Genomic DNA, 26,521 nt, shown 5'->3' with positions numbered 1-26,521 from the left:
GTTCCTGATTGTGCCTTGCTCCAGCAATGGCCTCACTGATCCTGTGCCAAAGTGGTCACAACCATGTCCTTAAATTCTATGGATTCAGCAGAGGCTATGGTGTACCCAAACCCAGAGCCTAGGCCAGCTGAGACCCACAGTGGCTCTCAAGACTAATTAGCCTCCGTCTCTAGATAACACTGATGCTGCCCAAACCCCAGGGGTACGTTATGGTATCTTAACCCAATTCTCCCCTCAGAAATCCAAAATCGAACAATTTCCTTAAAAAAAAATCTCCTTCTCTACAACATGTCTCAAAGGCTGCTTCCTCTACTGCCCATGTGCCTACTTAAATGACAGCACTCTGAGTCTCTTCACCCCATTGGAAAAGTCAAGTGAGACCAGCCCTCTCAGGCCTCATCACCTACTGCTCGGGCCCCACACCCTTCCCTTTGCTCAACTGTCTGCTCCACCCTATCGTGACCTCACCACACTGGGTCTGGACCAGGGTCCTCACCCACCTGAGCCCTCTCTGTTCTCAGTCCTCACTTCCCACGCTTGCAGTGAAGAAACCCAGTGGCGTCCTTGCAGGCTGGCAGGGTTTCCCGAATCCTTGCCTAGAATGAGTATACTACACAGTTCCTCTAGGCCAGGAACTCCCCTTTGTATACCCTTCTGACCACAGAACTTTGGTCTGCCTTGTATTCGGGGGAACATCTGTTTCACCTGAGTGACATGGCCTTTCTGACCCAAGTGACCATGAGGAACCCCAGAAGCAGATCAGCACCTTGAATTCTCTCTATAAGGAACAACACAATGGATGGAGCCTACACTGGGCTCTGAAGAACAACGTTCTCACTCTTACCACCTCACCTCATTCCTGAAGCCCCCTGCTCCTTCAACACTGGGAGCTTGTGAGCACATAATTTAAGCAGGCAGGGCTCCTCAGAAGCCATTCATACAGGCATATGTCACAGAAGGCTGTCACCTGTCTTTCACAGTCTAGCCTCCTGAAGGACTCATCTGGGTGAGCAGACAGGACAGATTTAACAGAGGTAAGGGTAGTGGCTGATCCAGAACCCTGTCTTAAATGCATGGGCAACTGTGCAGAGCCCATAGTCTGTCATCAGAGCAGGAGACATGATATTGTTCATAGAACCAACATCTTGGTGTCATACATGGGCTTGCTAAGCCTCAGTGGGCAGTCAGACTACCAAGCTGGTGTCAGGTTGGGGCCAGTGAGATGATCTAGCAAGGTGGGGACCATAATATGGAGACCTTTGAACCCCAGGATGAAACTAAACTGTCTTTTTCCAAGATAACCATTTGGTTTTAGTAAAAAGTTTTTCACAAAAGAACGCCATTGTTGTTTTAACCATTCGAATGTACTCCGCAAATAAAAGTCTGAAATATCATAGGTTAAAATGTAAGGTTTTTGAGAGGCCATCCCTGCTCCAGATGGATCCCAATAGGTGGAATACTACACAAAAAAACTAACCCATCTCCCTGCCCATGCCCACAGCCCAGTTCTTAATCAAGAGAGAGCAGGGCAGAGGGTAGTTATTGTCAGTAAAGAATTACATTGGGAAGATGTTGTTGTTTATCCATAGATATAAATAAAAAACTATTTCAAAGTCTAAGATATTTAATAAGGATTTATTGGACATACTTGGTGAGAGACATAATTTTAATTTTTATGTGCATTTGTGTGTGCTTGCTTGTCTATATGTACAAAACATGTGTGTACATAGATACTGAGTGACATGGCCAGAAGACTGTCAGATGCCCTGAAACAGTTCAGTTACCGGTAGTGTTAAGTACCTGACATGGACACTGGGAACTGACCTAGAACCCCTGGAAGAGCAGTTTGTGCTTTTAACCACTAACCCATCTCTTTAACCCCATGAGGAACATTATTAACAGATCAGAGTATTGCTGTCTTCTACCTTAAAGCTAGCCCAATGCTCTTGATGTCGAGTATTCCCACCCCAACATGACTAAATCCCCCCATTCTGCAAGGTCAGTCTCGCTCAAGAAGTTCTCAAGGTCAAAAGTGACATTCCTGGAAGCCAGCAGGCCCTCACAGAGCAACTCCTAGTGCTCCGGAGCGCAGTGTGGAGCCCAGCCTGAGATCTGGATCCAGATGCTGAGGACCAACATTCTGTGGCACTTGATGCAGCAGCTCTTTCAGGCCTGAGGCCACCTCAGCCTCTTTGTATTTAAAAATATAGATATGAATAAAAAATACTCCTCTCAAGCCTCTTGTCTCTTTAGTTTTTCGATGAAAAAAAAAATAAGGAAAAACATAAATTTCCCATCAGACCTTTCTGTTCCAGGTGTAAGTCACCTAAAGCAGATTGCTCCCAAATCTTTATGGTGAGAATTCGCAAGCCTGGCTCCTCACCCCACACTGCTGGGTGGCGTAAGCAGTCAGCTCAGAAAGGTGAACCAGACAAACTCAATATCAGATTTTACAAATCCGATAAGGAAGTTCTGCTCAAACCCACCTGTGTATATGAATGTTGCCATATATCCAGAACAACCACCAAGGCTTGTAGGACATCACAATTAGACATGCTGCTTAGCCCAATGTAGAAAAGCACCATGCAGAATCAGCAATGCCTTGCCAACAGCTTCTTATAAAACCCAAAGGCAGGAAGAGACCACTTGCTCTCTCGACACCCTCTTTATAGCAAAAGTTAGTAAGATATGCTTGAGGTCCTCCCTGGACCACTGAGCTTTGGGCACCATATATTCCATTCTGTGGCTAAGACAGATCCATATCCCTGTGTGTGTGTGTAAAAAAGTGAGGTGAGCCAGAAGTCTGCCTAAACACACGGACAGAGAGCAGGCTGTAGAGATGTGTACAATAACAGGCTGAAACGAACAGAAGTTGGACAGTGATGTCAACCTTTTCAACACTCAAAACCATCCAAGGGTAATCTGATAAAAGAGTCAAAGTAAGAAGTGTAATTGGCAGAAAACTCATAGAGTTTAATGGGGCCTATGGAGCTGGCTGTGGATAACCCCTGAGCAAACGAGATGACTCATTACCCAGCAGACCATCCGGGAGATCGTCCAGTGCTACCTAAGGCTGAAAGGGAAAGGGAGAAGTAAAGGAGGACACCAGCGCAGCTCCACCAGGGGAGGGAGGTGCAAGTCGCAGCAGCAGAGCGTGAGCACATTCCACACTCGCTCTTTAGATCCTTTGTGCCGGAAAGAAGAAAGTGAGTGGCAAGCAGACCAACTCAATTCCCAGGAATCTTGGGGCCTTATGATTAGAAACACGGAGCACTGTTCCCAGCAGTCCACCTCAAGTCACCCAATTATCCCAGTCTCCCATTTGGCAGCCTGGAAGGGCCGAGACAAGAACGCTAAGATGCCATAGGCCTATTCACATGCATATAAACGTGTTGCTGCCTATGACATGCCCTATCATGGGAGTCTCTAAGACTTGTCTGTCTTAGCATTGTACCAAGGGCCTGTTGTCTTGCAGACATTCCTGGGCTACAGTTGCTAGGAGATTCCTTTACTGTAAAGTCTACCATGAGCCAGGTACTATATGAAGTTCTGCTCAGAATTGAACATGGAGGGTCTGGGTGCAAATAAGAGAAGGGTGCAGTCCTCACAGATGGCTTCAACTTACTGCCGAGACAAAGTTATGGGTATTGTAGTGGCTAATTTTAACTGTCAACTTGACTAAAGTTCAAGCAGCCAGGCACAGCTATGAAGAATTTTCTTAATTGGATCTATTGAGGGGAGAAGACCCACCCTAAATCTGGGTCACTTGGAAGTCATAAGACATTGCCTAAATCAGGACCACACCTTCTGGTGGCAGGCCACATAAAAGGACATAGAAACAGGAAGCTTTTGCTTTGGGGCTGTTTGGCCTTCACTGTCAAATTTATCAGTCGGCATTTCTTCACTAATTTTAGAACCTATTTCTTCAGGGCTCTAGTATAGTCTGAAGACCAGCATTCCTCATATCAGATGCTGAAAGACTGTTAGAAAAATTCAGTCTCATGAACGTAACAACTACAAAGTCTTTGGCCTTTCTGTTGGTAGGAATCCTTTGTCGGTCTATCAGGGCCACAAGCCATAAGGCATTCTAGTAAATGTTTCATATCCATCGCCTCTCTCTTTGCCTGCCCCTCCTCACTTTGTTTCTTTTAGAGAGGCATGGCAAGGACAGATACTCTATAAAATGGGGAACTCACAGGGCACGAGAACAGCACAGAGACATATGCTCTAGTGAGCTAAGGCAACGGAAGAGCCAGCACAAGAGCAAAAACTGGGTATATGGAGATTTTAGAAAATCCAAGTAGCTCAGCTTCACACACAACAAACAGAGCCAGGCAGATATCCTGCCGAGATGATGGTACAAACGTCTTCTCACTTCTCACCATCTATCCGCTCACGCACATGCTGCATGAAGGTCTGCATGTTATAGACAATGTGTGCCCATGGTGGGAAACATTAGCAAGTGCACTCTAGTATTCGACCCAGTGAATGGACAGCGGGGTAACCGGGAGACAGAACCAGGGCTCAGGAAGCTCCTCTGTGGCTACAGCTCTTGTCAGACAGTACAAGGCTGACTCTGGATCACAAAACTGCAAAAGCAGAGAAGACCCAGATGTCTTAGTCAAGAAACCCATTGTGTTAAATGACAGATTGCAAGGATACATTCCCAGATCCTGCTGCACATGGGACAGTCACAGGCACTGGGGTAACCTTTGGACTCAATTCATTTTTATAAGAATACATGACTTGTCAGAAATCTAACTTAGGCCAGATGACTCACACCAGTGCTTCATAAATATTTCTACTGAGGATCCCAAAAGGTTTTGGTTAATGTTAATTTTCAACTTGACAGTATCTAGACTCTTTGAAGAGATAGCATCAGGCATGTCAGCCAGGGTTACACAACATGGGAAGACCCATCCTAAATCTGGGTACAGCATAGTTTTAAGGGTTGGGATTCTAGACCGAATAAAGAAGTTAAGAGTTCAGCACCATGGGGCCTGGGGGCAGGGTTGGCAGAGCAAGCCTGAGACAACCTTTGCCCTGTACCTTGCAGGCCCAGATGGGCAGACCATGCCCAAGAAGACCTCTGTCTGATGCCACATGACATGATTGGGGTATAGCACTCCTGAGACAACTCCTGAAGTGACCCCAGACACCCAGAGGCCCCTGGCACTACTTGGATGAGCTAATATGTGGTGGAGAGAAAGAAGAAAAGGAGAAGCAGAAGGATGTGGGCACAATAAAAAGAGGCAGGACTGGAGATTGAAGGGGATTAAGGGACAGCCAATGAGGCCACCTAAGGCCAGGGTGAGGTCCTACCAGCGTGGGCCATGTCTGTGTGGGGGGAGGGGGTGTTACAAAAGGCCAGGTGAACATGCCTAGTTTGGGCTGCTGCCAAGGGCCAAGTTAATGTCTGAGGTCTGTGCAGGGCTGCCCTCACCCCTCATCTGGGCATCATGGGAGCTGGTCCCAAATGCATGAGAGCAAGAAAGCAGGCAGGCACTGCACATCACCTAGTGGCCCTGGTTCTTAGAGCTGTAGGTAAGCCAGTCTCAAGGGTGTGAGCACAGGAGAGCTGGCCCTGCCACTTGTCTGCTGTGTAGTGACATGGATGGAAGGGAGATGCTCCCCAAACCCCACTCCTCACCACCTGGGCAAACGGAAGAGCTGGCCCCAAGGTCATGAGAATGGAAGAGATAGCCCTGCCCTTCTTTGGCTATGGTACTCAGGAGAGTAGGCCTTGTTTATGGGGACAGGGGATAGGGAATTGGGGAGTGTATGGTGGCCCTGAAGGTGTGGTCCCACAAGTTTTCCATGTGTGGTGCTTGGGTGAGGGAGAGATAACCCTTCTTCCTCCATTGCCCTCACCACCTACTGCTGTCAGAAGAGGTGGCCCTCAGGGTCATGAGAGTCGGAGAGCCGACCGTGCCTCTTGCCAGCTGCTGTGTTATGTTGAACGAGTTAGCCAGGGAAGTTCTGGAGATCCTGCTCTGGGAGTGTAGATGTGGGTGAGTCAGTGGTCTGACTCAACAACAGGATATCTGAGAGGATCACAGTGAGGATCCAATATGGATGGTGTAGTAGAAGCCAAGGGTCTTGAACCAGACTAATGACTCATTGCAGTGCACATTTGTAAGTAAAAAGGTGTGAACAAGAGTGTGTTCCATGGGACACACTGTGACACACTACAGCTCCCCCAACGAGATTTTTCCTTTTGGAGGAAAGGTTGCAAGGAAAGAGGGCAGATACAATGGGACGTGGAGAGGAGTGAGATTGAGGCACATGATGTGAAATTCATAAACAAGAAATTAAATAAGTAGCTAAATAAATGAGTGAATGGAGAGAGTGCACAGAGCACCAGTATCCATCACTTTCTGCTGTTTTATAGTGGCTAAAATGTGGCCAGCTGCCTCTTGCTCCCACCACCATGCCTTTTCTGGGCTGCATTCCCTAGAACTGTAAGCCTCCCTTCCATCAGACACCTTTGTCAGGTCACCAGGTGAACAGGTATGTAAAACAGGTACACAAACCTATTTTCCAAGATAATACATGTTGGAAATAATTAAGACAATTCTTGGGTATCCATGCTACCTTGAAACTTACTGACAACTAGAGCAAATCTGAATACCAATGAGATAGAAGTGCTTACTTATTTTTACATAAAAATTAAAACTTGGCTGAATGTTTCAGACAGAGCCCCTTCAATATTTTCAGACTGGATCAATGGTTTGATTTTATAACTATCAGTGTTGAAACACTGCCTCATGTAAATACATAGTATAAAACAGCAGAAGTCTTTAGGGCCATTTCATAAAGTTGGAGGTTCTGTCCTGATTCCAAGACAATGTTCACTTAATGGTTTTAATTTTATGAAACTCAAGGCAGCATCTCAAACAGTAATTATGAAAATCAAATACTCTAACATAATACAATCCAAAGATAACTAATTTGATACTTACATACTAAGGAATAACAGTACAAAACTATTTAAGGCTTTTGCTTTCTATAATTAAACCATTATGTTTCTATAAGAGTAGATATTCTTCTTTGAATAATGTGTATTGTATGTGTGTGTGTGTGTGTGAGGTGTGTAAGAGTGAGTGAACGTGAACAGAGGAGCATGCGTGTGCGTGTGTGTGTGCATGTGTGTGTGTGTTCGTGTGTGTGTGTGCATGTGTGTGTGTGTATTTGTGTGTGTGTGCATGTGTGCGTGCATGCGTGTGTGTGTGTGTGTGTGTGTGTGTGTGTGTGTGTGTGTGTGAGTGTGTGTGTGTGTGTGTGTGTGTGTGTGTGTGCCCTTGTCAGAGCTCATGTATTTAAGTCTGAGGACAACTTTGGATGTTGACTAGCTCTTTCTGCTGTGGGATCCAGGAACCCAACTCAGCTGGAACAATGATGCTTTCATCCATTGAACCATCTCCTTAGCCCACGAGAAGAAAACTTAACAAACAACAGTCTCAAATGGAGCCAAACACTGACATGCCAGTGGCTCTGTGTGCTCAGAGCCAAGGCTACAGTGAAGTCACATGATGCAACACAGGCTCATGTCATCAGAAATACCTCAGATTAATTACATGTTTAATGCTGAGTTAAATTTTGGTTATCACAAGTTCAGAAACCTTTCACTGTTAACAAATTTTCAGGACTTTTACATGCAATTATGCCACCCCACATGGGATGCTGGTCACTCTTTAAGAAGCCAGGTCTCCTCTTTGGCCTACTGCATGCAACGGGGTAACCTTGCTCACAAGACAACACTCAGTTGGGCCACAACTCTACAGAGAGTGACCGGAGAGTCTGTAGGCTGGGTGGCATTCCCACAGCTCACCACCAGGTACTGGATGAGTTGAGATTCAGCTTCCAATCCCACACACCCACTTTCTGGCAGAGTAGGGAGGGGCAGAATTTCTTCAAAGCAATCGAGACGAAGGTAACAGTGCAGCTACAATGGACACAAAGGTCTAATCATCTTTGGCCCCAAGCACCTTTTGCATCAGTATATAAACTGATGCGAGTCAACTTTGTCATCTACATGGAACATAAGAGTTGCTATTTCCCATTTTCTAGCCCAGATATCACCAGAAACCTTTGTGTTGTCACTTTCCCACACAACAGTGAGCACTTGGCTTGAGCACACTTCACATTTTATGAAATTCCCGAGAAATGTGATACACTGGGCTAATTCCTTTTTAAAGGAAATAAAAAGTTAATTCTGAAAAAGAAACATCTCAAAAGACCATGCAAAGAATAATCCAAAGACTAATTCCCAGTCTTTGAAATGGATGATATAGGATTGAAGTACTTAAAATTTATTGACTACCTTTGGAAGCATAATAATGCTGATATTGGAGAAATTAAGTGGGGAAGGAGGCAGTCAGGATTTTCATCCAAACCCTAACTTAATATAGTGGGTCTTTTTTTGGTCTATCCATTCTTACTAGAAGGTTATCCTAAGACTCTGCCAAGTTCCCTGTGGTAAGGGGCCTCAGCCAGAGGCCTCCTGTTTCCACTCCAACTGTATACATTGGGTTTATACTGGGTAAGGAAAAGAGATGAATAAAGACATACAGAAAGTAGGACCATGTCTGGATGAGAGCCCTGTTCCCAAGAGTGCCCTACAACATGTGCACACACACATAGGTGCACACACACACACACACAATCAAGCACTTAAATCTAGACTCCACCTATGAGAATGTGCTATGTTTTCACAGTAGGTAAGTTATGGAATCGATCTAGATGTGCACCAACAGAAGAACAAATGGAGAAAATGTGGTCCATAGACACAGAATTTTACTCACCTGTAAAAAAGAATGAAATGCTGCCATTTGCAGAAAAATGGGTGGAGCTGGAGGTCATTGTGTTAAATGACAGTCCTCTGTTTGAACAAAGATAGACATAAGCAAGAGTCAATCCAACAAGCCTCTGTCTCTTGTGGCAGAGGACTGTCAAGGCATGAGAGAGATGCAGGCCAGAAATGGTGTGGACTTCAGCTTCGGTGGCTGTTCTACAGTTGCTCCAAAAGCCTAGCATGTAAATCCAAGTTGCTGTCCTTGTGGAACCACCCACACCCTTTCCCCAAGACTGCTGTTTCTTTGAGGCTGAGTAGTGTTTTGTGTCAACTGTAGGAGCCATGGATAGCTCAGGATTGTGAATGGGTTTGCACCTGCTTTCTAATTTTGTATAACAGATGGCCACAAATCCAGCAGCTTAAAACAGCATTTATGTGTCACCTCACAGTTCCTGAGGCCCCAGCCTGACCAAGCCTTCTTCTCAGGGTCTCTCTGGGCTATCATCAAGCCTCTGGGACTGTGGTCTCAGCTGAGGCTTGGGGTCCTCTTTCAGACTTTGTGTGTGTGTGTGTGTGTGTGTGTGTGTGTGTGTGTGTGTGTGTGTGTGTGTGTGTGTGTTGGCAGATTTCATTTCTTTGCAGCTGTGGAGCTCATGATAACTTGTAGAGGGATTTCTAGATTTAATTAAGGGTTTCATCTGTTTGGGTCCATCCTACCCAGGATCACCTTCCCTTTGACTGAGAATCAACAAGTTGAGAAGCTTAACTACATCTGCAAAATACATTCATCCTGGCTTGCTAATATAACATCATACATAGCTCTAGGATAGGCACAACCCCCAGCACTCTCACAGGTCCGTCCTGCATTTAAAAGGAGAGGATTATACAGGTTGTGTATCAGGAGAGGCAGACTTTTGGGCCATCAGAATTTCTGCTACAAAATTACACCCCCTTCCCCCCACACACACTGCCTTCTAGGTTCACAGTCCTTAGCAACTGGATTAATTACTTTTCTCATTGTTGTAACTAGATATCTGATAACCCCCACTTAAGGGAAGATGGGGTTTTTTCTTTTTGGCTTTCTCTCTGAGGGTACAGTCCATCCATCATGGCCAAGGAGGTTTGGTGGGAGAAACAGGATGCAGCTCATTACAATAAACCACAGCCAGGAAGCAGAGAAAAATGAATGGTGGTATTCAGGCTGCTTCTTCCTCTTCAGTTAGTACAGGCCCCCAGCCTATGGGAGAGTACCAACAACAGTCCCTCCTCAGTTAAACCCTCTGGTAACACCCCTCTACACATGCCAGAACTATGCTTCCATAGTGGTTCTCGTTGTTAAGTTGACAATGGAGACCAGCACCATGGCACTTTATTCCTGAGCTTAGTGGTACATCTTCATATTTCATAGAGTGCTGTGGTTTCTTCTTCCTTTATTCCACTTCAAAGTGACTGACTCTTACAAAGAAATTGATTGTCTTAGTTTGGGTTTTACTGCTGTGAAAAGATACCATGACCAAGGTAACTCTTATAAAAACATTTAATTGGGGCTGGCTTACAGGTTCAGAGGTTCAGTCCATTATCATCAAGGCAGGAGCATGGCAGTGTCCAGGCAGGCCTGATGCAGCAGGAGCTGAGAGTTGGACATCTTCATCCAAAGGCAAACAGGTAAAGACTAGCTTCCAAGCAGCTAGGAAGAGGACCTTAAAGCCCAAATCTACAGTGCCACACTTACTCCAAGGCCGCACCTCCAAATAGTGCCACTGCCTGGGCCAAACATACTCAAACCACTACAGCAACGAAGTGAAATCCATTATTGAATGGATCCACCAGCCTTCTAAGGGTTTTAACCATAGAAGAATTGGGGAGAGTGCAAACTGACAAAAATAATCAGTGAAGTACAGAATGTTGAAGAGGCCAATGTTAATGAAACCATGTAGTTAAGATATGGAGGAGCTAAAGAAAAAAAATCTATAAAGAATAGTCTTCAGGAATAGAGCTGGTACAGCCCTGTGCAAGAATTAATACATGGGATTAACTTGGAGAGAAGACCTGCCCTGAATGAACACGGGACCTTTCAATGTATTGACTGGATGAATGGAAAGTGGAGTTGGCTAAAGGCAGCTTGGTGGCTTACAAGAAGCTGTCTTGGCTGAGTGACTGATTGTACCTGTCCCTGCTGCTGCCCACTGACCTCAGGCTCTAAATGCTCTGGTCTCTCAACATGAACTCCAATATCCAGCAGCTTTCCAGAAAAACCTTGGGCTTTTAGTGCCAATTATGATCACTGAGGAGGAACACTCATTAGATTGGGCACTGTTAGAGGATTGCCCAGGGGCCACTGTAAGCCTCCCTCTCCTGCACCCCTTATAAAGTTGTATCAGCTGTGTCTCTGTAAAGACTCCTTCTTATTAGAGCCAGTAAGACATTCACTGGACAGAAACTCTTTGGGCAATGTTGGGAATGTGGCTGTATATAAGTAAAGATGGGAAAGCCCCATCCTGTCTCCAAGCATGGCTGCAACTCTTTTCTCATGGGTACCAACCATCTCTCTAGTCCAGCCTTGATTTCACCAATAAACCCAAACCCCATGGTGTTTCTGAACACACCCCTGTGTCTCAGCCCTTGGGTTCTGGAAGACAGGAAGCCTACTCCAGGGCATTTACTACTGCTCTCACCATGTATGGTTCCCTGAATAGAAACTACATGTACTTAACCTTTCAAATTTCTGAATCCTTTAAACATTCTGTATAAACAATCATTTTTTTATGACAAAGAGCAGCAGTTCATGCCCTTGCCAATGGCACGGATGGGCACTACAACTTGAAAGCAGCTGGCTTTCCTGGGAACTGAAGTGGAATAACAGTTGCGTGGAGACAGTTTGGGACCCTATAGCAGCAGAGACAAAGCCCAAAGAGAAGGTGGTGAACAGCTCCTCTTTTCTCTCTCCAACCTTTCATGTTTTACTTAGAACCTTAGAGACAGAAGAATTTACGACGCCAACAGCAGCTGACCCCGAGCCTGGAGGACCTGACAGAACACCTGGTCACAGCTGGAATGTTTCCAGGGCAGCTTACTGAGTCCTATGACTAGGACATTTTAATTGCCACATGAGTGTTTGAAATCAACCTTTCTTAAACTGCCTCCCAGCCCTCTCATCTCCAAATATGTGGGGCTCCTGTGCCCTTCCTGTGGAGAGTGGCTGACAGACATCAGTAATCAGCTATGGCGCTCTTTCCTGCTGATGCTGGATGTGGCTTCAGAATCCTCAAAGACTGCTCCAGAATGGCACCACAGATCAGTTTGTGTTGGCAGGAGAAAGAAACTAATTTTCCAACTCTTGGAGCTTGTCTGCTGTCAAAAATCGACTTGCCTGCAATGTCTACTTACTGCTTCTAATCCATCTTTAAAAGGTCCCTTCTTCCAAAAACAACCACTTACTTAGCTAACTACATCTAAACCCATCCACTGATTAAATCCTAGTAGGCTTGAGGCCAGGCCCATGGATGGGGTTGCCTGGGAAGGAAAGGAGCAGGCACATCACAAACTCAGAGGTCGTAGAAGTGACCGAAATGACTGTGCGGCCGAGAAGCAACAGCACCCTGTGCACCCTGTGTGAACTGCTCCCAGAAGAGAGTGGGTGGTACCCTTGACAGAGTGTCATTGTAAGAAGATAGGGAAAGAAGAGATAGAGAAGGAAAGCAAGAGATGAAGTAAGGATGCTGAAAGCTAACTCAAATGAAGACCCTTCAAAGCACGCTGCCTCTTCAGCATACACACAGAGCTCCAGCTTCATACCTTCTGGCTGTGCATATGAAGTTCTTAGCATAAGGCTTATCCATAAAGTCTCTCACTGAACAATGGACAAAACAAGATGGACTGTGCATATGGCTCATTCAATGTCTTTACCAGATACCTATCAAACATCTATGAGATACAAAGACGCCAGCCACAAAGGCTGGTATACATTGTTCTATCACCAAAGAACTTGTCCCCTGTTCCAAAAACAGGAAAATAACCATCTCTCATATAAAACAGACTATGCAGTAAAACCCACCTGGCAAACCATGACATACAAAATCAAGATATCCCAAATTACAGATCCAGCAAGCATATCACCAAGGGTTTTTCATCATTTGGCACACTCTAGGGACTGTAGTCCACCACAAGTTGTCAGTGACGTGTCAAGACCAAGTTATATGCAGAACTCCAAAACACTAGTGTCCAAGACAGTCTTCCTGGAATTATAATATCTGAGCCCCATCTTGAAAGATAAGCAGAATGCAGATGCTAATGTGTGACCCATAAGGGGGATAAACAGTTCACAAGCTGAAACAGAGAACAGAACCATCCTTGGGGCAGCAGACATTCATTCATGGCCTAGATAGACACACTAGCGTATTGTTCTGGTGGGCTCTTCCCACATGGAAGGCCCAGGACTTCATGGATGTCAAGGAAGAGGGGAACAACTGAAGACAATAACTGAGAGGAGCAGATTGTGGAGAGATGGCTCAGTGGTTAAGAGCACTGACTGCTCTTCCAGAGGTACTGAGTTCAATTCCCAGCAACCACATGGTGGCTCACAACCATCTGAAATGGGATCTGATGTCCTCTTCTGGTGTGTCTGAAGATAGCAACAGTGCACTCATATATACAAAATAAATAAACCTTAAAAAAACAAACAAACAAAAAGACAAACAATGCAGAAAGTTAAGCCTTGACATCTGGCACAAAAGGAACCAAAAATGGATAGGACTAAAAAACACAGATCCATTAGAAAATGGGAGAATGTGGGAGAGCAGGTTAGAAAGGAAAAGAAAAATGTTGGTCTGAAGTCAAAACCACACCTGTGAATGAAGATACAGAGCAATTTGAAAGGACCAGCGACAAGCCTGGATTTTATGCCCCTCTGTTACAGGTGTATGGGAAGTAGGTTTAGGAAGCCCTCCAGTGGCCATCTTAAACATGATGAATGACGGTGCTCTTGGTGGAAATGGCATGAAGAGATGTTGGGGAGGGTTGGGGATGTGGTATTCTGGGACTAGAGAGACCCAGAGCATGGATGGCTCACAGATCAGAGGTGTCAGAAAATATCCTGAAAATATCTAATACAGGAAAGACTTGGTGTCAAGCTCAGACTGGCATTGGGAAGCGGCCCTGTCCACTTAGCTCTGCAAACTCAAGGTGGAGTTACCTATAGACATACCAGCTGTCATTCTAGCAAATCCCAGCCAAGAAAATAGATTAAAGTTTGCCTCAGACATGCTGTTTAACCACAATCCTGAATCTGTAACTCAAAGATGTTCTGTGTAAAAAGACCACCACACACAAGGTCAAGTAATAAACAGCCAAGTGGGCAATCACTGTGCTCGGAGAGACTCCTAGCCAACAGCTTCTGCAGAAAAGCTCTGAGAAAAGGACAGGCTGCTGAGACACAAGTTTGGTTTGACTACAAAGGAAAATTCCTGGTGGATGTATTGTAATGAGATTTGTCTGGGTATAATGCCACACTTTGTATAGGAGGAACATCTATGTTTCTTCTGTTTTGCAGCAGATAAAAGGAGGATCACAGAGAGCCTTTTACCAGCCTTTCTTCAACTAAAATACTTATGGGTTTGATGACATAGGATTGCAAGAAATCTCGTTTTGTTTTTATGTATTCATTCTTGTCTGAAAGACAGCTTGACTTTCCGGTGAGATGCTTCTACACAGAACGCATCGAGCATGCTATAAATAACCTACTTGGGAGAGTGAGGAACACAGCAGTAGTGAGGTCCATCACGTACCAAGCTCAGGTTTGGTCCCCAGCACACACTCAAGGGAGCTTGTGATGAGCACAGAACGGAGTCATTAAAGATTTAACTATAACTACATATTTTAATCAAGTTTCTGTTGCTTTGATAAAACACCATACCTAAAAACATGTTTTAAAAAGTGATAGTTTATTTTGGCTTATGATTCCAGAGGGATGAGTTAACCATGCTGGGCCAGACGGATGGCAGAAGCCAAGAGATCATGAATCAGGAGGAAACCAACGGGAAGGAAGGTCAGGATCACCAAAGCCCACCAGTGGCTTACTTTTCCCAGCAAGGCTGCGCCACATTAAGTTCCCCAAACAGCACTGCCAACTGGGAGTCAGATGTTCACATACCAGAGCCTACAGAAGACATTATCATTCAAACCAACAAACAACAGCACTGAGTTGCGCATATAGCTTTACTATTTCCATAGTTTAAAAAGGGTCCTATGTCAGCAAGTTCACAGCCTAATGAAGCTCCAAGTTGGACGTAATGTTTGCCAGGCACAACCAGCTGTGTATTTCTCTGTAGAGTCTTCGGCATAAATCATCTGCTACCATTTACTAATGCTTGCTACTTCCAACTAAACTGTTTTTTATCTTATAAATCTAAAACTCAGACTTAGGTGTTCTGTAATTATAGGATAAAAGGCACCTAGGCAGAGAGTAGGAGGGGAAAGCACACCCACCCTAAGAGATGGCAACAAGCTGGAGTCAGAAAGAGATTTACCATACCTTACTCACTCGAGAATATGAGGGGCTAATGAGCTGGGGCTGCCTTCCCTACAAAGTATCCCACCATGATCACTGGCCTCAGAGCAGAGGTAGTAGAAAAAGGCATGGATTTTGCTGCATCAAAGGCATGGGTCTGTCTCTGCTCTTTCTTGTCCTCTCTGGTGGGAGAGATGCTTAGAGCACAGACCACAAGCTATGCTGAGTCAGATTAAGTCAGAACTCTCAAAACAAACAAAATCTAACAAAAACCCAGTGACCTCCTCCTAAGCTCCCCAAGATGTCCCAGGGAAAGCACAGGTAAGAAGGGCTTAGAAGCCAAACACCTGAAATACAACAGCTACTACCACTCCAGCAGGCCCACTCAGACACACCAGGGACTGCCACTGGCTCTGGAAGACACTGGCAGCAGGTGGCTTCCTGTTCTGCAAACAGAATCCTGCAGATGTTGAGGCAGCAGAGTCGGGTGAGGGTTCAGTGTGGTTCTGGAGAAAGAGAAGGGGTCTGGCTAGTCTCTGAGCAGTTTCCTAAGGGGGTGCTGGTCGCATCAGGGAAAGGGACTTCAAATACTGCCAGGAAACCTCTCTGTTACCATGGATGCCCAGCAGACACCAGAGGGACTTCACATCTCCCTGTTTCCAGAATGAGCAAGCTGTGCCTCTCTTGACAAATCCAAACCTCTCAGCAGGTAGCTGATTACACCTGCAGGTCACATCTCCAACAGGTGCTAAGCTGAGGCCAGGAAGAAAAGCACATCATAGCTACCATGCTAAGTTTTCACTGGGAGATAAAACAGTTGCTGGCTTCAAAAACAGCACCAACCACAGAGCAAACTCACAGGTAGCTTGGTGAACTGTTAAGGTATCAGTTCCTTGCAGAGCTAAGTAAGAGGTTACTTACAAGAGCAAAGCAGCCACATCATGAAAAGGTCCCCCAAACCCACATCCCTATTGCCTCTGTCTTAGTTTCCTTTCTATTGCTGTGTTAAAACCCTAACCAGCTGAGTCCACCCAGGATCATGTAGCACCCAGGAGGTAGCAAACACCTCTAGGGAGCTGGGCCCTCAAACATCAATCATTAATCAAGAAAATGTCCTCAACTCTTGCAACCATACAGAGGCATTTTCTCAACTGAGGATTCTCTTCCCAAACAACTTTACCTTGCATCAACCTAATTAAAACAAGACTAGCCAGGACAGCTGCACAAATGGATCCCTCTTCACTTCCCCATACGCTCCACACATTGTATCACCTCCAGAGACCCTGGAACCCTGCACAGCTAGAACATATCCCCTTCCTCTTCTTGTATAAAGGGGCATAAGCAGGCCCCATCCTGAGGGTCACCTGCCATGGCCACTCTGATTAAGATGATAATGGCCACTGTGCTTACAACACTGCATCTCACAACAGCTCGTAACAGTTACACGGGCAACAAACATGTGATTGAAAAATCCCAAGAAGCAGAAGTCCATGGAGACAAAGCATAAAAAACTTTCAGGTAATCATGTAAAATCCTTACAAACTAAGTTGACATATTCAGTGAGTGAACTGAGTCGTAGAAGAAACAATTGTGCAAAGATCTAAGAGATATCACAGCACCATGACAACTGCTATCCCAGAGCCACAATTTTCAGCCACACCCTCCCAGGGACACGGCTCGCTGACAACATAAGGACACATCAATTTTTATCAAAGTCACACATGAAGCAAGCAGAAGGTGTGGATACAGCCCATTTGGCTTTTATGTGATAGTTTTAGTTCCAAATATGTAATTCCACAATTTATTCAGTAGAACAAAAAAGCCTTAAAGCTATTTGCATTTTTAAGAAAAACATGTGTATCATTCCATATTTATGTGGCCATCTTTTATTATTTTTATAGGCCATTTTTAACATTTTAATTTATTATTATTGAATATTGTGGGTGTTTTGCCTGCATGTGTGTCTGTGTATCATATGTGCACAGTGCCTACAGAGGCCAGAAGAGGGTGGTGTATCCCCTTGAACTAGAGTTACAGTCAGTTGTGAGCCACCATGTGGCTGCAGGGAACCAAACCTGTCCTCTGGAAAAGCGGTGCTCTTACATCTGAGCCTTCTCTCCAGCCCTGAGCTATCTGTTGAGGTGTGCCTGTCTTGAGACAGTTTTATGCCACAGGCCTCTCTGTGGACATGTCATTCTAGATGGGACAGACTTGTATGTGAGGTACAAGGCTTAGAACTGACATAAAAACCTGCTTTCCAACTCACGTTCAGCTAACGTAGTCAGTTTCCAACCGGGACCTTCCGTCCTCACACCCCCGTCTCTCCTACCTCCTGCCTGTTTCCCAGGCTGCACCATCCTGAATGTAAGTTGTTTTTGAGTGGAAGCTTTTCGCCCTTACTAATTTATAGCACATCTTGAAGAAGAGGCATACTGGAGTGCGAGCTTTGAACAGTCTGAAATTACCAAAGGGGGGAAAAAATAGGAAAAAAAAAGTTGTGGCTTGTACTTGAGAATCGAGTGCAAGAAGTAGCGATGACATCATAACTTCTGGGATAGAGCTGGGCTCCTCTGCTGTAGACGATGGTAATTCTCGCTTCACAGACTATGATGTCATTAGTCAGAGGTCTCAAGTGAAAAAGCACTGGGGCAAAGCGGCAGCAGAATGAAGTGGAAAAGGTCCAGGGCAACACATTAGGAGTAGCGGATCATAGAGAAGCTGGAACCACAACCCTGAGCTACTGGGAACAGCTGTTTCCTGCTCTAACTGCAGCATCAAGGGTTCAGTGCTGGGCTTGAACTCAGTGGCTCATGGCAAATCTAATTTATGGATATTCACATTTTTTTTTTTTTAGTTTAAACACACTAAGTAAAGGAGAAATGAACTGCAGGCCCCACTTCGCTCCACAGGCTGCCAATTTGGGCTGGCATGATTCCCTATCAGGACGTGGTCCCCTCCCCAATGCCAGAGCTGCTCAGCAAGAAGAGTGATAGCAAACAAAAAGGAACTTCATCCTGGACACTGGCTTCCGTTCACATGGGGCTGGTGGCACCATAGGCCACAGTGTGCAGTGACATCATCTATGTCTGGTCAAATACGCAGCCACCATAGTGTCCGAAATCTAGATTAGGCAAAGAAAGCCGACCAGCAAGCCAGCAGAGTGATCAGGATGAGGGCAAGAGGAAGAAGAGGGGAGGGGCCCACCTGTCAACGGGAAGACCAGAAGCTGGACCTCCCTTACCTCAGAGACAAGCAGCCATGTCCCTCTGTGTCCGTCTCTTCTTCTAACAGTCACTTTGGGGCACCCTCTGCCCACCCCTCTGCCTTTGGAACCCACTTCTCATTTGCCTCCTCTGATCTAAAACACTAAATGCAAACTTGTGTGTTTTTCTGGCATGGAGGATGCTTGTGTAGATGGCAGCGCGGCGGTCACTTCTGTCTGTCTGTCTGTCTGTTTTCCCTCTGTGCTCAGGGTTTCTGCCTCTGCCACTGTAGATGCAGACACCACCTGGCCATGCCCTGATCCTCCAAAGAATCCCCTCATGGCCAAACCACTCCAGATTTTCTTTTTACTACAGTGGAATCTACAAAGGCTAGTTCTAGTTTAAAAGAGGGGGGGGTCATGAACTCTGGTTTTCTTTCGTTTTTTCAAATTAAATTTATTAACACAAAATAATGGGTTTCTTCATAATATTTTTATGGGTTATTTGCTCACACCACCCCTAAAGCCCTCCCCAACTCTTCCCATTCCCAGAATTCCTCCTTCCGTCCCCCATGCCCCCACCAGACTCCTCCCTCCCCGGTCCTCATTGTGTTTGCACACATACAGTTACATCTAGATTCTGCAGTGTATTGTCTTTATTTTTTTCTCGGACTTCTTCAAACTTTCTCTCCCACAGTCTCCCTCCCATTTCATCTATAGACATGAGTAGATGTACACATGATGTATACACATGAAAATCTAGATGTCGTATGTGAGGAAACGCACATGACATTTGTCTATCTGTGTCTGCCTGGTTTACAAATAACAGAATGGACTCTTCAGTTCCATCAGACTCTACAACAAATGGCACCGTTTGTTTTTCTGTATGGCTCAATCAAAGTTCATCATGTATATACTTTACATTGTAAAAATTCAGTCATTGAATTCTGGAATTTTAAACATCAAATCTGCATTTTGAAATGCTTATAAAATTAACAATATTTCTTTAAAAATACTATGGGAGTAAAAAAATCTATTTTTCTTGTACAATTAAAGGACTGAGCTACATGCGTTTTATAAACAACTCTGATATTAACTACAGTGTTTGTGACTACGCTTTGCTTTCAGCAAACCAATCAAATCAAATGTCTTTACATGGGCCAGGTGTGGACTTGCATTTCTTTGATCCCAGCACTCGTGAAGCAAAGCCAGGTGGGACTCTGTGCAGGGTCAGCCTGATGTACATAGCATGTTCCAGACCAGCCAGAGCCACACAATGAAACCCTGCCTTGAATTTTTTTTTTCTTTGCATGAAGCCTGCCAATCAAAGGAGGCTTCTCTTGGGGCTTTGCCTGAATATACAGCTGCCCTTCGGGGCTCTTACACATCTTTCTCTTTTCCTCCAAAGTCTGGTATGTATGTGCAATTGGTATACAGTATCTAAAAGGGGCTGGGTGTCTGTGTCAGAGCGGGGCTCAATCCTGGTGGGCACGTGGCCCACAGCAAAGGCTTGGTAATGTTTGTGGAAAGTTTAAGTTCCCAGGAATATACTACTCTAGGTCCTCCTTCCATAAGCATAATCGTGAGGTATAAAATTCCATGGTACATTTATATTAAATACTGGCTATCCTGAAAAAAAAAAAACGGTAGATCATTAGCTATAACCATCCAAAAATAATAACTCAGATAAATATTATTTCTCCGTGTTGTACAGCTAAGACTTCTTCCCAGCAGCTTGCTCACACTTCTAGAGAGCACTTGGCTGCCCTGTAACTCAAACCTGTCTTTACCTCTCAGCCTATAGACACTCAATGGAACGTAACCAATGCCTGGGCCTCTATATTAAAGAAGAAGAAGAAAAAAAAACAAAAACAAAAACAAACCTCAGACATGGGACTAAAGAGATTGCTCAGTGGTTGGTTAAAAGACTAGATGTCCCTTCAGAGGACCCAGGATCAATTCCCAGCAATGACACCACAGCTCTTGAACAATTATTAATTCCAGTCTCAGGAGAGTCAACACCTTTTTACTGGCCTCTGAGGGTACTAGGAACACATGTGGTACACAGATATACATGCAGACAAAAGACAAATAAATAAAAGGTTAGCACACACACACACACAAACACACACACACTGCTGTCGATGCCGCAGCTGCCGCTGCCACCACCACCACCACCACCATCACCTCCACCACCATCACCTCCACCTCCACCACCATCACCTCCACTATCACCATCACCATCACCATCACCTCCACCACCACCACTACCACCACCACCACCATCACCACCACCACCATCACCACCACCACCACCACCACCATCACCATCACCATCACCTCCACCACCATCACCACCACCATCACCACCACTGTCTAACAGGGCTAAATGGTTAATGATTGCATCAAATTTTAAATTTCTTCATAGATAATTAGTCTTCTAAACGCAGACACAGTCAACAGCTGACTTATCTGCACACTGCTCCTCAGGCCTGTGGGGGCCACAGGTGGTCACATCAAGCTGAGCTCTTAAGTGACCCCACAGGTAACACAGAGGTTAGACTGGAGCCACCTTACCACCTGCCGCATTGTTTCCTAAATGCTGCTTGGCCCAGTTTCGAAGCCAGTTCATTCCGTTCTCCTTCCTAAGTAGCCCGTCACTTTCAACCACTTCTATATCGGTGTCCCACAACCACACACAAGCTCTGATCACTCCTGAGCCATCAATACGCCTCAGAGCCTGCCAAAATGGTTGTAAATATCCAGCCCTGCCCTGTCCCAGTGTTCTTACTGCTGTGGTGAAACTCCTCACCAAAGGAGCTTAGGGAAGAAAGGGTTCATCATGGCTCCCAGTTCAAGAGCACAGACCTTTTTAGCAGGCACGGTGTGGGTGTGATGGAAGTACTTCTCAAGGTGTTACAGCAGGGATGTGAGGCTCCTGAACATCCTGCACCAGTCAAGCAACAGAAAGCACTGTTGGTGGTCAACTTGCCTCCTTTTTATTTCATCTAGGACCCTGGCCCATGGGACAGTGCTACCACATTCAGAGAGGGTTTCCTCCCCTTGGGAAAACCTTGGGAAGTATGTCTATGTGGTTCTTAACCCATTCACGGCCATGGTGAAGATCAACCATTACACCTACAGGCTGGCTTCTTATACTCCAGCTATTCCTTCCCTCAGAAACTACAGTGACGGTGCCTGACCCCAGTTCCCACTGCTGCTGCTGCTGGACAGGCCCCTGGTGTGCTCTGACTGGCCCTGCCTGTCTTGCTGTGCTCTCTCTCAGAACCAGTATCATAACTAGAAAGCACTTGCAGATCCCCTCCTCCTCACCTTCATCTGCCCCTCCTATATTTCCACTCCAATATAATACGGTCAAAACATGGCCGGGCAAATGGAAGCAAGCTGAAGGTTATTCTTGATTGTGAATGTCTGGTGACCACTGGCAACTGACTGTTGCTCGACAGAACTCTGTTGATGACACAGAGGAGCAACTCAACACATGGGTTAGGGAAAATGATAATTCTTTGTATAAAGACAGAAGAGTCACACCCCAAGAAATACATCACTCACATGCTCCCGGAAGATAAGTTTCTTGGCACAGATTTCAGCAAGAAACATCCCGGTGTGCCGCTGAGTGAACACAGTGCTGTGGTTGGGGTGAATCTCTTGAGACTGAGTAGATTCAGGGCAGACAAAAGATGCTCCTTTCCATGGAAAATGGCAACTCCTCACTTTCCCAGGGCTGCATAGCAAGCCTTCTAGTCTCTAATACATAGGCATTATTGGAAAGAAGAGGTGGGAAGGCCTGGTGGTGGGATGAAGCTTCACACCTCTGTACAAGTGCTGCCTACTAAGAGGGTCTTAACTGCTGATTTTTAGGGTGCACTGGGGGTAGCCGGTATTTTCCAGGATCTCTCTGGGTCATGAGTGGGCATTCTCACTTGTTAACACTCAGCACAGTGCTTTTATCATCTTTCTGGTCCAGATCAGAATATTATAAATTAACAAATCACTGTAAGCTTTGGGATAAACACTCAATATGGCAGAGATCCTACATGGAGCTCATGATGTCAACACCATCTAGAGTTTCTGGAGAGCAGAACTCACAACACTCTACACTAGGGACTAACCTCCTCTTGCACTCTGTACAAAGATTCTCTGGGCAACACCAAGACTAGCTATGGGGTGACACTCACTGCTGCTTCCTGAGGGTCAGAGGGGAAATCTTCCCAATCACACCTAGTTTTTTCTTCTATGTGGTCATATCTAATACCCTTCAGGCCCAAAGTCAGACTTTCTGTCAAGCTTCTCCTCTGTTAAATCCAAGAAGTTAGTCACACATTTTCTCTGCCTCCCTTGCAGCTACAGGTGATAATGTGATCCACTTATAATGGGGGGAGTCTGATAAAATTCCTATCCTTTTTAATAAATTGATCCAACTGTAGCTGAAAGCTATGTTTGTCACCCAGACTCAGATGCAAATGGGGATAGATACCTACACATACATGCTCCCAGGAGAGGGATAGACAAACATATGGATAATTATGGTTTGGTTTGGTTTGTAAAGTTAACTGGTAAACACTTTAAACAGTAACACACATATACACAGAGTCAGTTTAGACAGATTATTCATAATGAGATATTTTGGTGTATATTTCTTGCATCATCCAACTTTAAGTTTCTAACTTATGAGTGGGGGAATAAGCCAGTGGAAGTACCCTTCTCTCCCTACCCCATTTCTCTACTTTCATCTAGTCTAAGTCTGAGTAGAAGCACAAGAATGAGGATCCAGACAGGACTTGTCCCTTCTAACACAGGGACAGCTGCCACCTTTGGATACAACAGAGCATGCAGTTTGAAGTCTGTGTATCTTTACACACCATCACAATTTCCAAGGTAAAGACTAAATGATATGGAAGGGCAGAAACCACACATCTCAATGGTCAGGCATCCTTTGTGAAAACTGATTCAAATCTGTAAGAAGGCCAAGGAAAGATAGAAGGTAACAGAAAGAACCAGCCTGTCATCTCACAGACAGTCCTAGATAGACCACAGAGCAAAGGGAGAGGGTTAGGAAGCCCCCCCCCCCACAGATGTGGCACTTAGCAAGGCAAACCCACAGAGTGAACTCTGACTTGAAGATGTGTTCAGTGACCCCTGGGAGTTTTCTGTGGTGCTTTCTGTTGTGTGGCCTTTCAGTAGCCCCAGGCAGGGAAGGAAAACCTGCCTAGCATGAGCTATATAACAATACAGGACATAGAGAAAGAAGCCTTTTCAGGGCAAGTGGCCCAGCTGCCACCTCAGTCAAAACTCGAACCATCGGCATCGGATATGAAATCACACATCTTGTGTATTTTTCCTTCTCCCAAAGGGAAAGGTAAAAGATGTCTGTTTTGTTGTTTTGTCTTGATGAAAATCAAGTTGCAGTATGTGGAGTCACACTGAAGGGACCAGAAAATCCAGGAACACCCTGGCCTGCACCAGTGCTCAGACCAGGTGCAGGGAAAGTGACATCCTTAGGCACAAGCACTGACCTCTTTGAGTCTTCATTATTTTTCACTATAAAATTAGGATAACATTGACATATATGAAATGTCTCTTTTTGTAGTTCAAAACCATTGTTTCTAGCCCACCTGCACATAGGTTTCAGGTGATTTTTTTTTTAACAGGAGGCAACAAGATTACTTAGCAGAAGACCTGAATCGCCGCCATCATGAGAGACTCTGAGCTCCAGATGACAACAGGAGTTGGCTTCAAAGCTGCCCGTGCATTAATTTGCACACTAAATTATAAGGCAGCAATCAGAATCTCTTCTCAGAGTGCAACTTCCCAGGCCCACCTGCGACTATGAATTAGAAACAGGAAGGCATGGTGAGGAACGGGCACTTTGACAGCCGCCCCACAGGGAACAACTCAAGTTTAAAAACTGTTTTCTTTCCTGGGTTTTAGCATTGGGTAGGTTTTAGCTTTGAGCTAAAATGAAGAATCTATCTGAGGTCAATTAATATGCCTTTCCTTATCAACCAAAGCGGTTTATTTTAAAAGTGGGTCACAAGTCCTTTGCTCTTAGTGACCTATAGGAAATGACATCAGCCCTGACACCAGCTAGCTACTAAGAGCCGAGGGAAGGATAGAAAGGCCATGAGTCGCCACAAGGAATCTTCCCTCCACTATCCCAGATTTCTTACAAAACTCCAGCATGAGAGCTCCTGCGAGAGACCGTGGCCCCACCACAGAGGTGCCCGACTCACCCCTCAGTATGTAGTTCTGATAGTTCTGATCCGCCTCGGCTCCCACTTTGATCAAACATGTCAGACCTTCAGCTATGACAAATTCATGCACCAAATCCTTGTCATCCTGGTAGGAAGGAAAGAAACGAAATGAAATAAAATAAGAGAAAGATTTTTAAGTGTTTAGGCCCCTGTCTAACTCATTTCCAAGCTGCATTGTTCAAATTCTGCAGGAATCTCTGAAGCAAAATCCTCATAGAAGATTCTGCTCTGGTCAGGTGAAGTAGCTGACTCTTTTGAAAAATTTAAATTATTTTTTAAGACAATATATTTTGATTATGTTTCCTCCCCAGATCTTCCTCACCTCTGTTTTTTGTGTTTTGTTTTGAAATTTGGTTTTAAGAAGGTTTTCTTTTTTTCTTTTCTTTTTGAGGGGGGGAGGGAGAGGGAGAGGGAGAGAGGGAGAGAAAGAGGGAGAGAGGGGGAAAGGGGGAAAGGGGAAGAGGGAGAGAGGGGGAGAGAGGGAGGGGGGAAAGGGGAAGAGGGAGAGAGGGGAGAGAGGGAGAGGGGGAGAGAGAAGAGGGAGAGGGAGAGAGGGGGAGAGAGAGGGGGAGAGGGAGAGGGAGAGAGGGGGAGGGGGGGAGAGGGAGAGGGAGAGAGGGGGAGAGAGGGGGAGAGGGAGAGAGGGAGAGGGAGTGAGAGAGAGAGAGAGAGAGAGAGAGAGAGAGAGAGAGAGAGAGAGAGAGAGAGAGAGAGCACATGAGCAAGCTTCTAACTCTTGCCAAAGAAATTTTACAAGTCTTCACGCTGTCAGTTGCCAAAGACCAATTATTGCCTTCTGGGCAATCTAATGAAGATGAAGTAAATGAATCCCTTGCCTGTCCAGAAGCTGTGCAGTGTTCTGCTTTTCATTTTCCCAGATCCTTAGGACCCGCACCCCACAGGGCCCAATGTGCTGGCCATGTGAGACTTCCATGTGAAGACTTTTACTACAGCAGCCTCCAGCGACCACACAACTTGTCACGAAAAGCACACGCCTGTCCCAACAGATAGCCTAGAGACAACAGTTTCAGCAAGAGGCTTGTGAACACCCTGACAACGTAAAGAAGTCTCTTCTCTCATCTCTGCCCCTGCATAGCTGGCGGCACAGGGAAGGGAGCTGGGTAGAGGAGCTGCGGATCACCTGCAGCCAGCCAGCCTTCAAAACAGCTGCTGTGGTCATCTGGAGGCAGGACATAGAAACTCAGTATATCACTAAGCTAGAGGTTCTCAAAAAGAGCTCTCCTGATAGACTGGGCAGGGGACCAGTGGAAGTTCTTCTGAGAGCCTCAGGTGAGATGCTGCAGGGGACAGAGTTCTGGGGCTGTGAATGCCAAAGCTTCCTTCCTTCCAGTTAAGATAAAGGTTCTTTTTTTTCTTACAACTTTATTTACAAAAGAGAGATACATGTACAGATTTTTAAAAGCATTTTGGCATAACACTATATGAATATATTTTTGTCACTACTTAATTCTTTTTGAGGCTTGATAGTATGCATTGAAATCTTACTAGTTACCATAAGCATAAAGTACATGTAGAACAGAATGTAACATGAAAACAGAGTTTTCTTGTGTATAGATTAAACATAATGATTTTTTAATACCAAAAATTGCCACAAGGCTATATTCTTAGCTCTTAAATTATTAATGATTTAAGGTCCAGGTGTACCACACTCTGAGAGGCTGCTATACACTTATTTTTTTCCTAAGAAGGACTGAGGTTTTCACTTTTTGACCTCTGTTCTTCTT

At 45.2% G+C, this 26,521-nt stretch overlaps 1 protein-coding gene across 4 annotated transcripts in view; it reads right to left on the bottom strand.

Moving 5' to 3' along the window:
• FHOD3 (formin homology 2 domain containing 3) overlaps window positions 1–26,521 on the bottom strand; it is a 394,692-nt gene that overhangs the window by 194,319 nt on the left and 173,852 nt on the right. For all 4 annotated transcript variants that reach the window (XM_080920362.1, XM_080920363.1, XM_080920364.1 and 1 more), the window contains exon 5: window positions 24,756–24,861. In XM_080920362.1, coding sequence (XP_080776488.1) covers window positions 24,756–24,861 — 106 coding nt within the window. The remainder of the gene's footprint in view (window positions 1–24,755; window positions 24,862–26,521) is intronic.

The sequence above is a fragment of the Micromys minutus genome (genome assembly GCF_963924665.1).
Source record: "Micromys minutus genome assembly, chromosome: 8".
NCBI lineage: Eukaryota > Metazoa > Chordata > Mammalia > Rodentia > Muridae > Micromys > Micromys minutus.
This window is presented reverse-complemented; position numbering and strand designations above follow the sequence as displayed.